The 12,451-nt window shown below is 42.8% G+C and overlaps 1 protein-coding gene across 5 annotated transcripts in view; it reads left to right on the top strand.

Moving 5' to 3' along the window:
- Positions 1-12,451, top strand: part of MIER1 (MIER1 transcriptional regulator) — a 106,564-nt gene that overhangs the window by 78,618 nt on the left and 15,495 nt on the right. For all 5 annotated transcript variants that reach the window (XM_030205554.1, XM_030205552.1, XM_030205551.1 and 2 more), the window contains one exon: positions 5,499-5,571. In XM_030205554.1, the coding sequence (XP_030061414.1) occupies positions 5,499-5,571 (73 nt within the window). The remainder of the gene's footprint in view (positions 1-5,498; positions 5,572-12,451) is intronic.

Genomic DNA, 12,451 nt, shown 5'->3' on the forward strand with positions numbered 1-12,451 from the left:
GGCAGGCAAAACCAGTGGGTTCCACCATCACTAGAGCACTGATCAGAATACTAAAAGGAAATTTAAAACACTTAAGAACATAATCACCAAGAAAGGACGGCAAAGATCTGGGGTTCCGCTTCTGGGTTTCTGCTTCTGTGGTTTCTTCTCTATCACATTGTAAACCATAACATTTTACTGCTTTGTCACTCTGATAACCCATCCAACTCTTCCTGTTTCTCATTCCCTACTCCTCCACCCCTGCCTTTCCCATTGAGACTGACAAAAAAAGGAGGAAGAAAGCATCTAACTTCCCCTACCTGGGATCCCAACTCTGGAATGCTCTACCCATCCACATTCGGTCAATTAGTGAATATCTTCCCTTTGGGAAACTATTGAAAACCCATCTGTTCAAACAGGTTTACCCGAATGACCTGACATACCATAAGCAATCCATCTATTTACCGGTTCAACTAATTATTAACTACAATGACTCAGAAAATATCTCCTACCAACCTTATTTATCCTCCATGCTCTTCCCAATTTCTCCTTTATCGCCCCACCTCCTTACCTATCCCTGTCCTTTCTCTCACACCTCTTCTATCCCATTTACTCCTTGTTCATATGTCCTATCACATACCTCCTTTGTTGATTCTGATACTACAGATTGTATTCTCTTGTTACTATGTAAGCCGTATTGAGCCTGCGATGAGCGGGAAAGCGTGGGGTACAAATGTAATACATAAATATGAGTATATGAATAGTGTCTGTAATTGGATAATTAACTGGAAAAAATTAATTTATTTATGGTGAACATTTATAGTTAAAATGAGGAGGAAATGACATCAGGACAGTTGTACTTTTGATCTTGGATCGTCTTACAGCACACAGCTTTTCCAAGTTTGAGATCTTTATGCAATTTTCAAATCATTTGTCATACCTCCACCTCCTAAACAAAACAAACATGGTGCTGTTATTAAGGATGGATATCCAGTTCTGTGTCCCATGTAAACCACAGGGTATCACAGGTGGCATTATTAAAAGAGGCACTCCCTGTATGCCACTTTATCTTACAACATCCATGTTTGAAGCTGGGGTCATCTCGCTGCTTACAGTATTGCCCTCCCCCCACTCCTCCAGAGTACAATGACACCTCTGTTCTTCAGTGCTCCTAAGCAGTTGCAGAAACAATCCTGTGGCTGTACAGGCCATGGTTCTCTCTGGAACCTTGCTTAAGTGTTCACTTAGCCAGCCACTAGGTTATACTGTTTTCTCCAAGGGCAACCGGGCCTATAATTCTCACAAGTGGATTAACGTGACCTGCGTTGCCCAGTTCGGAGCTTATATCAAGCTGAAAAGAGATTTGTGGAGCAAGACTCACTCCATTGCGCATGCGCGGGACCACCAATTATTTTTTTTACTTTGGTGAGGAGTGGACACCATTTTTCTTTGCTTCTCACTATCTTGGTTCGGAAAGAGCTTGAGGGTTTGTCGGAAGCGTTTTTTGCTGTGATTTTTCTTGTTCCCATATTTGTGTTCTTCCCTTCTCTTCCCTTCTTTTTTTAGTTCATTTTTTCCCCACTTGTTTCCTATCTTTTTCTCTAGGTCGCATTTAGGCCTTGACTTTGTGCTTTGCCTTTTTTTTTTTTTTTTCTCACCATCAAGCTGTTTGATTTGGAGCGGAGGAGTAGCCTAGTGGTTAGTGCAGTGGACCTGGATACTAGGGAATTGGATTGGATTTGATTCCCAGTGCAGCTGCTTGTGTCACTTTTGCCTATGTAAACCGCTTTGACTGTAGTTGCAAAAAAAAAAAAAAAAAGACGGTATATCAAATCCCATTCCCATTTCCCTTTCCCCTTTCCTTCCATGTCTGCAAAGGTTCCCAGTGGCTTTTAGCACTACTCCCGGTTCAGTAGGGCCGTCTCTAGTAAAGACACCCATTCTTGGTGTCTTCAGTGTTTCGGGCCTGATCATAGACCTTACAATTGTCCTGGACCCAGTTGCCCAGAGAGGCTCAACATGAAAAGGTATTTGGAGCCTGCTAGACCTGTTGACACCGAGAGTAGTTGTGCATCGAGTGAGTCTCTACCTGCCTCAACGCAGACTGCTGTGCAGAGTTCCCGGGACCAACCTGCATCGGGCCTGACTGAGGCGATGGGAGGATTCAACGACATCCTCGTTGGCACCGAGGAGCTTCGATATCGGGGTTCAGGCAAAGGCCAAGAAGCGTCAGCATTGATCCCCTTTGAAACACAGTGCTGGAGGCTCGAGGGCGCTGGGAGGACCTCTTCCCCCTCCATACACGAGGTGCCGGTGCAGCAGTCCTCCATGTAGCCAGGACCAGCCTCCGGTCTCAATCCCAGCAGTTCCGCAGGCTGTCTCTGAGCCAATGCCCCAGCCTTTCCCGATGTCAGCCCGCAGTGAGCACATCGGGCCTTGTTCCTGAACTGCTGGCTGGCTTTTTTTCAACACAGTGCATCGGCATCAAGGGTGCATGCGCCTGCCATTCCTCTAGTTGCAGCCCCGCTTGGCCCTCAGCCTGCAGTGAGGCCTCTGACGCCAGTGTCACATGTGGCTCCAGCATTGACTGCACTCTCTCAACGTCAGTGGAATAAGCTTCACCAGAGTCAATGTGGGAGCCAACTCCTCAATGCCCCTTTTGGAGACATGACTCCTCTAGATCGAGGCAGACTCAGTCTCAGCCTTCTCTAGTGGAGTTTTTGGCTGATACAGATGAGGAACGCTCTTGGAAATTGGATGGTGACCTTCGATACTTCTCGGAGGAGCAGTCTTATGGGATATCATCTGACCCCACCCCTCCACAGGAAAGGAGAAAGTCTCCTCCAGAGAGCCGGTCCTAAATCCACTATTAGGGTCCATAAGCTGCCCAAGGTTACTTCAGTGGGTTTAACTATAAATATAGTAAATTGAGTCACTATTACCTCAGATTTGCTTGTGGAAATTTCCTGCTCCATACCTGCAGCTTTAAACTCCCTCACTGCATTTGCTGTAACTGATGCCGTTCCCTTCATCGAGGTCTCAGGTTCTTCGTTGCTCCGAGTTCCCTCGGATGATTGAACCATCTCCCGTATCCTCTCCCACACCAACCACGGGAACTGGGATTGAGGACGCCAACATCGGAGAGCTACCATCACCTGGCTGTGGGGGAGGAGCTCTCGTGTCGGGACTGAGCAAGAGCTCTAGCCCAGGTGATGCTCCGGAGTCTCCATCAACCTCAGAGCGGGCCAATGGGCTGCTTCCCGACATCGCTGTCCGAAGATATGCCTGCAAAGGACCGATTTCTGAAGAGGGGGTTTGCCGCTGAGGGGCAGCGGAGGCAGGGCAGCCTCTCCTCTTCGGCATCTCAAAACGCAGTAAGATTCAGAGAGCTGAAAGGTGTGTCGGATGACAGCAGCAGCCATCTTGGATCCCTACTACCTTTTTAACTTGGCAAGTTCAGCAGTGTCCATATGCGTCTCTTGTAACATTGCAATATCTGCCTTCTGATTCCAGAGGACTTTCAAGATCTTATACCTCTTTACCAGAAAGACCAGCTTGCACAGTTCACCTGCAACTCACCCTATTTCACACAACCAATGAGGTGCAAGCCAGACATCTGCATCCCCCATATACTTTCTGCCTTCTTGCCTTCCTTTAACACATTTCTCCCATTTTCATTGCTCACACTCACCACCTAGATCACCTTGTGCATGTCGAAGCATTCTCCCTTCAGCCAGTCATACGCATTGAACAGTGATTTCCCTCCTGCCTACATACCTTCCATGTTCACTCCCCACCACCTCCATCCCTCACGATGCCAACCCTTCACCTCCAAATTCCTCCTGGGGGTTGGGATGATCCACATTCATATAAGATCATTCTCTTCCCAAGTGTGTTTTAATATTTCACCCTTCCACCTGACGCAGTCTCCGCACATGGTCACAGGTGCTAGGAGTCAACCTCTTTTACATACCCATTTCATATACACCCTATCCTCCCTACCACACACTTGTGGCACTACACTACCAACCCAGTATCCATCCAGTCTTTCCCCCTACTCACAAATAACCCTCCCCCCCAAATGCTTCCCCAAGCCCACCGTCCAGCACCCCCTCTCAACTGTACTCTAAAGATTGAAAGGGGCATCCACTTCAACAGTTTCTCTGTTGTCACCATCCTGTGGGCCCATGTTATAGTGCAAAAATAGTCCAGATAAAGGAAATGTCCCAGACATCCCTATTGTTTCTCCCTGCCTCCTGACACCCTTCACTCCTCTCCAGTCTGCACCTAATCTTCCAGCCTCACCAAGAATGTCCTTTTCCAACACTGAAGTGATGATCTCACTTCTCCCATTGTTCTGTACCCATAATCAGGCAGGGTACAGTTGGGCAAACTTCATCTGTTGATCATACAATTTGGAGTAGATGGATGCTATATTCACCGAGCAACAGCTCTCATGCTGCAGCCTACTAAAGGGGATAAAGGGTTATAGATTTGTTATACCACCTTTGTGGTACATCCAAAGCTCACAATCTTGCAGCTCTAGGGATCTCTTCCTTTTATTTATATAGTTTAAAAAGTGAGCCCAGAACTACCCAAGGCTTTCCCATCTCTACTTGCTTAGGTCCAGTGTGATGCATTCTATGGTCACCAATCTCAGGGCCACACTAAGCCTAAGTTCCAACAGGAGCAAGGTTTTTAAGAACCCCCCCACAGCTCAGCCATTGAAGTGTATATTATGGCATGAGTGGATCTTATAATTGTCCAGTTATTTTTAAAGCTGTGTTAATATTTGATTAAGCTTGGCAATCTCACCAGCTAAGTGCGCCACATCCTCCACTGCAGATACCTTCTGCAGACTGTAACAGCCCTCTAATGTGTTGGTCACACCATTGATTGTAGCTGCTAGTATATCAAACTTCCCTTTCAGTGCTTAAAACTATTGCCCAGTGACCTCAGATGCTAGCAGCTCTGTATCACATATTGGGGAGCATGGCTCCATGAGTTGTTCTGCCAGTTGCACCTTCTCTTTGTGCTTTCCTAGGACCTTTGCTGCCATCACATGCTTATGACTGACCACTAAGGGGGGGGGGGGTCATCTCTACCATATGCCTACTGCCAGGAGGCAACGAGAGGAGGCCCCGGAGGGCAACAATCATCCAATAAGGAGACAGACAGTCTCCAGAGCCCCAAGAAATAACATCCCCTTAGGCTCACCAAATCACATAATCCACTGCAAGCTAAGTGGATTTCAGTCTGGCACTGAATGTATTGCCATATTTTTCCTAGTGTTAAACTTATCTTTTACTACTACAGAAGGTGTTAACTTGAAGTATGAGAGAGGTTTCTAGGGGTTTCTTAGTATGTATGTAGAGAAATGTTTAGTATATTTGACATCCATACAGATTGTTTTAGGAAAGTTATGTAAATTCAGAAAACTCTTGTGGGTGGAGATAGTACAGATTTGGTCTTTCCTGAAAAATTTCCGACAATCAAAATTTTCTCTTTTTTCTGTATAGGAAATTATGGTGGGCTCGATGTTTCAAGCAGAAATTCCACTTGGTGTCTGTAAATACAAGGAGAATGAAAGAGGTAAACTTTATTATTAAATAGAATAGCTAATTAATATAGAACGAATTTATGAAACCACTTTTCAGAAAATAAAGTATGCTTCTGAGCTATTTGCTAGATGGCTACATATCCAGGATATTGTCAGATCTTCTATGATAAATTAAAAGACCAGGTATTAAAGTGCAGCACAGAACAAATTTTCCAATCTGGCAACTCTTAAATCCTCCATACCAATCCACCAGTTATTCTGCGGTTGTGAACAGGGCCACATAAACAACTGGTCTTAAAAATAATTGTTATTGAGGCAGAACTGTTGCTGTGATATGAATAACCTTATATTTTCCAAATAAAAAATATGGTGGCTATTATCTTTGAACAATATATATATTTTTTTTTTAATTTTAAATGAGCTTTAGAATTTTGGAGCAAGTGTACAAGGTAATCATTTATAAAAACTGGAAAAATATATTTCTAGAAATAAAATAATCGAAATAAAATGTCTGTCTCATTCTGTCTTTACCTCTGCCAACTCTCTCCTTATGTTGCTCCCAAAATATTACTATAAATTTTTTTTTTTTTTAAGTAGCCATGTTTGAAACAGTGTCGCAAATTAAGGCATGGTTGTATATCTGTTCTATGTTAACTTTGACATCACACATGACATACTGTATGAGAAACACTGATCTTTTTTAATCTTTGGTAATGTTTGATACTGCTTTTTGATTAGGCATTTCCACCTTTTGATCAATAGACTTTGCAACAGCTCTACAAAGGTCTTTTTCAAGACTAACCCATTATATTACTGGACAGATTTTATCTTGAAGACATTGAAATTCATTTATTGGAAAAAGACCCCTGAGGCAGGCCATAGGCCGAAACACAGTACTGTGTCAGGTCTTTGATTAATAAATCTTCTCAAGCATCTCTACCAGTCCATTCTTTCTACTCATCAAAATACTAATGATATTAAATATGGATTGCAGGTTTAGTAAATCCATATCCTTTGGAGGCTGTAGTCCAGAGAAAGTTTGCAAACCCTCCAGGTAGTCGGTATTTTAACAAAGTTTAGGATCTAATTATGTTTTCAATATAGTATAAACTTTGATAAGAGAGAGAATTCTATTGAATAAATACAGGCATGAAGGGTTTATTTTGATCATTTATTCACGTAAAAAGGCAAAGAACATCAGTATCTGTGTAAAAAGTATGTGAACTCTCCATTTAGGGGCCCTTTTACAGAGCGCTGTAAACCCAACGCAGGCTTGCCACTCGCTCTTCCAGGACTACCGCCGGCCCAATGCAGCCACTAGCGGTAGTCCTGCCCTGAGCGTGCTCCATTTCCAGGGGAAAAAGAAAACCCCCGGAAATGAGTTGCGTGGCAATAGCCCTTCGGTAATCAGGCATCACCACGTGCTGCTCGGTTACTGCCAGGTTAGCAAGGAAGCCCATATCGTCGCCTCAGTGGGTGGCAGTAAGGAGTCCCTGCCGCATGGCCATGCAGTAAGAGTTCTCTTACCGAATGGCTATGTGTGCTGGGGGCTTTTTTTTACCTGCTGCGATTAAAAAGGGCCCTGGTGTGCGGGGAAAAACAACTCCCGCCGCTAGTGCAGGGCCCTTTTTTCTGCAGTTTGGTAAAAGAACCCTTTAATAACTAGTGGCACCTCCTAAAACAGCAATAACTTCAACTAAGTATTTGATCGGCCTCTTACTCTGCTCTTGAGAAATTTTGTCCCATTCTTTCATGTAGAACTGTTTCAACTCTGACATTTGACTCCTGTCTTTCCTTACTTTTTGGGTCTTGCCACTACATTTCAGTGGGGGGTTTAGGTATTTGACTTTGGGTGTTTTAAAACACCAAATCTTTTTCTTCAGTCCTTTTGTAGTAGATTTAGTGTCATCTTGCATGATGCACTCGCAGGTCACAGATGGATGGCTTAACATCCCACTTGAGAATCTACCCACTGGAAACATCTCTGAAAATTCTCAGAATCATTAGATCAACAATTAACAGGAGAAGACCAAGTTAACACCGTGGTATCCAAGACCCTCAGATCATTATGGAAGTTAAAAAGAATTAGATTCCTTTTCCCATCCAGTTCGTTCTGACCAATTGTGCAAGCATTGGTCCTATCACAAATGGACTACTGCAATGCATATTACCTAGGTAATAAAGAATCTTTAATCAAAAAAATGCATACTACTTTAAACACAGCTTATGTTGAGAGTTTCAAAATTCAACAGAACTTCTCCCTTACTTTCCAAATTACAGTGGCTTCCAATTAAAGTTAGAATAACCTTCAATACCCGCACATTCATTTACCAAAATACATGTTTTGGCACCTAAATACATGTTGGATTTAATTGATTTACCAGCTTGAAATGCATCTGCAAAATCCAGAAAATACCTTTATACTTCATTATCCTAGCTATATAAACATCAATTTCAAGTCTATATTATGCAAAGATTTCTCTCACATAGGCACTAAATGGTGGCATGATTTACCAGTTGAAATTAAACAAATTTCTAACTATTTAACCCATCCTGTTAGAATATCAATGATATGCTTTGATGTCCCCATGCATACCTCCTACCCACCCCCATCCTCCCACCCTGTCAGACTGTCATAGTAATGCTTGAATGTTTTCACTTATATACGCTGTCAGCTAGCACATTTGCTTATTTCCGATCTGACGAAGAAAGGCAACCTTCGAAAGCTAATCAAGAAATGTATTAAGTTATGTCCAATAAAAAAGGTATCATCTTATTTTCTTTTCCATGTTTTATTTTGTTTTTCTATTGAGAAAATTATAAAACCACTGGATAAGAATCAATGTTTTGTGGACTGGGAACTGGATAAAAGATTTAAAACAGAGTAGGGTTAAATGGCCAGTTCCCTAAATAGCTGAAGGTGAATAGTGGAATGCCACAGGGATCTGTGGTAGGACCAGTATTTTTAAGATATTGATAAATGATCTGGAAATGGGAATAACACATGAGGTGATCAAACTTGTGGATAATACAAAACTATTGTTAAATTGCATGTGGACTGGGTGTCCAAATGGCAGATGAAATTTAATGTGGACAAGTAAAAAGTGATGCACATTGGGAAAAATAATCCATGCTCCAATAACCCCAAACTGCCATAAAAATATCCCTTTCAAAAGTAACAGGTAACAGTGCACCTTGATCTGCACAAATGGAGAACATCAGTACTAAACGAAGTAACATCTTCTAACATAAAAGAGCTCTATTCTAGATAAATTCTCATACAGAAAAAAGACAGTGGAGAGCACGTCCAGTTCTCAATCTGCGAGATTTAAACAAGTTTCTACAAATTTCATATGGTTTAAGTACATAAGTACATAAGTAGTGCCATACTGGGAAAGACCAAAGGTCCATCTAGCCCAGCATCCTGTCACCGACAGTGGCCAATCCAGGTCAAGGGCACCTGGCACGCTCCCCAAACGTAAAAACATTCCAGACAAGTTATACCTAAAAATGCGGAATTTTTCCAAGTCCATTTAATAGCGGTCTATGGACTTGTCCTTTAGGAATCTAACCCCTTTTTAAACTCCGTCAAGCTAACCGCCCGTACCACGTTCTCCGGCAACGAATTCCAGAGTCTAATTACACGTTGGGTGAAGAAAAATTTTCTCCGATTCGTTTTAAATTTACCACACTGTAGCTTCAACTCATGCCCTCTAGTCCTAGTATTTTTGGATAGCGTGAACAGTCGCTTCACATCCACCCGATCCATTCCACTCATTATTTTATACACTTCTATCATATCTCCCCTCAGCCGTCTCTTCTCCAAGCTGAAAAGCCCTAGCCTTCTCAGTCTCTCTTCATAGGAAAGTCGTCCCATCCCCACTATCATTTTCGTCGCCCTTCGCTGTACCTTTTCCAATTCTACTATATCTTTTTTGAGATACGGAGACCAGTACTGAACACAATACTCCAGGTGCGGTCGCACCATGGAGCGATACAACGGCATTATAACATCCGCACACCTGGACTCCATACCCTTCCTAATAACACCCAACATTCTATTCGCTTTCCTAGCCGCAGCAGCACACTGAGCAGAAGGTTTCAGCGTATCATCGACGACGACACCCAGATCCCTTTCTTGATCCGTAACTCCTAACGCGGAACCTTGCAAGATGTAGCTAGGGTCACTACTTCCCATGATAGAACTCAACAATTGGCTTTGCTCTCTAGATCTCATTGAGGCACACATGCATATACCTATTCTCTCTGCACACAGAAAGTTCCTCCTCTTCTGCTGTGGGACTCTCCACTATTAATACAAGGTCTTACGAAGTGTCTGATAGTGGTAGCATCAACACTTTGCATGTCAGGAATCCATGTCTTCCCTTACTTGGATGATTGGTTAATCAAGACAGACTCCTGGGAGTCAGCACACACCTTCATTCTATCCGCCCTAAGGCTCCTAGAACTCCTCAGGTTTGTGATCAATTACCCCAAATCACATCTTCAACTGCTTCAGTTCTTAGATTTCATAGGTGCTGTCCTTGATACTACTTAGAGCTAGGCCTTCCTTCCTCAGCCAAGAGCAGAAACATACTGAGACTGGGCACTCAGATGTTCAAATTCACCCAAGTATCTGCTCGTCACATGCTCTGCCTACTCAGGCACATGGCTTCAACAGTCCATGTAACACCTTTAACTCGATTCCACTTCTGAATTCCTCAGTGAACCGTCTCTTTTCAGTAGTCACAAGCCACAGGATTGCTCTAAGCTCAAATTCAAGCGACTCCACAATTACACCACTCTCTACAGTGATGGATAATATCTGATATCACCCGGGGTCTTCCATTTCAGCCCCCTGCACATTACAAGGTCCTCAACATGGATACTTCCATGGTAAGTTGGGGTGCTCACCTTGATGGTCTCCACACACAGGGTTCTTGGTCCCCATGGGGCAATCATTTCAACCTCCTGGAATTGCGAGCAGTCAACACTCTCAAAACCTTCCAAGACTGCATCCTCAATGAAGTAATACTCGTACACACAGACAACCAGCATGGGTAAAAGGTGAAGTAAAAGAGGCCATTACAGCCAAAAGATTGTCCTTCAAAGAATGAAAAAAGGACCCAAATGAAGAGAATAAGAAGTAACATAAGCACTGGCAAGTCAGATGCAAAGCATTAATAAAGAAGGCTAAAAAATATGAAGAGAAACTTGCCGCAGAGGCTAAAACTCACAGTAACTACTTTTTCAGGTACATCAGAAGCAGACAGCCTGCAAGGAAATCCATGGGACCGTTAGATCACGAAGGAGCAAAAGGGGCGCTCAGGGAGGGCAAGGCCATAGCGGAGAAACTGAATGAATTCTTTGCTTCTGTCTTTACGGAAGAAGATATGAGATCTGCCAGTACCAGAATTGGTTTTCAAGGATAATGATGCAGAGGAAGTGAAAGAAATGTCGGTGAACCTGGAAGCTGTACTGAGCCAAATTGACAAATTAAAGAGTAATAAATCACCTGGACTGGGTACTCAAAGAACTCAAGCATGAAATTGCTGATCTGTTGTTAGTAATATGTAACCTATCATTAAAATCATCCGCAGTACCTGAAGAATGGAGAGTGGCCAATGTGACGCCGATTTTTAAAAAGGGTTCTAGGGGTGATTCGGGAAATTATAGACTGCTAAGCCTGACGTTGGTGCTGGGCAAAATAGTGGAAACTATTATAAAGAGTAAAATTACAGAACACGTAGACAAACATGGTTTAATGGAACAGAGTCAGCCTGGGTTCAGCTGAGGGGAAGTCTTGCCTCACCAATTTGCTTCATTTCTTTGAAGGCGTGAATAAAGGTGAACCGGTTGATGTAGTGTATCTAGATTTTCAGAAAGCTTTTGGTAAAAGTTCCTCATGAGAGACTCCTGAGAAAATTAGAGTTATGGGGATAGGAGGCAAGGTTCTGGTGTGGATTAGAAATTGGTTATTGGACAGAAAACAGAGGGTTGGGTTAAATGGTCATTTCTGTCAAGGAGGAGGGTGAGCAGTGGAGTGCTGCAGGGACCGGTACTGTTTAACATATTTATAGATGATATGGAATTCAGAACGACAAGTGAGGTGATCAAATTTGCAGATGATACAAAACTATTCAAGGTGTTAAAACAAGTGCAGACTGAAATGTTGTAGGAAGACCTTAGGAAATTGGAAGACTGGGCGTACAAATGGCAGATTAAATTTAATGTGGACAAATACAAGGTGATGCACATTGGAAAAAATAATCCGAATCTTAGTTACCTGATGCTAAGGGGGTCAGCGTTTAAGAAAAAGATCTGGGTGTCGTCATACATAATACGTTGAAATCTTCTGCTCAGTGTGTGGCTGCGGCCAAAAAAGCAAATAGGATGCTAGGAATTATTAGGAAAGGGGTGGTGAATAAGGCCAAAAACACTATAATGCCTTTGTATCGCTCCATGGTGCGTCCACACCTTGAGTATTGCATTCAGTTCTGGTCGCTGTATCTCAAAGAAGATATAGCGGAATTAGAAAAGGTTCAAAGAAGAGCAACCAAAATGATGATGGGGATGGAACTCCTCTCATCTGAGGAAAGGCTAAAGAGGTTAGGAGTCTTCATCTTGGAAAAGATACGGATGAGGGGAGATATGATTGAGGTCTACAAAATCCTGAGTGATGTAGAATGAGTAGAAGTAAATCGATTTTTTACTCGTTCCAAAAGTACAAAGACTAGGGCAACTTGAGGAAGTTACATGGAAATACTTTAAAAACAAATAGGAGGAAATATTTTTTCACTCAACGAATAGTTAAGCTCAGGAACTGTTTGCCGGAGGATGTGCTAACAGCAGTTAGCGTATCTGGGTTTAGAAAACGTTTGAACAAATTCCTGGAGGAAAAGCCCATAGTCT

This window comes from Microcaecilia unicolor, chromosome 6 (assembly GCF_901765095.1).
Source record: "Microcaecilia unicolor chromosome 6, aMicUni1.1, whole genome shotgun sequence".
NCBI lineage: Eukaryota > Metazoa > Chordata > Amphibia > Gymnophiona > Siphonopidae > Microcaecilia > Microcaecilia unicolor.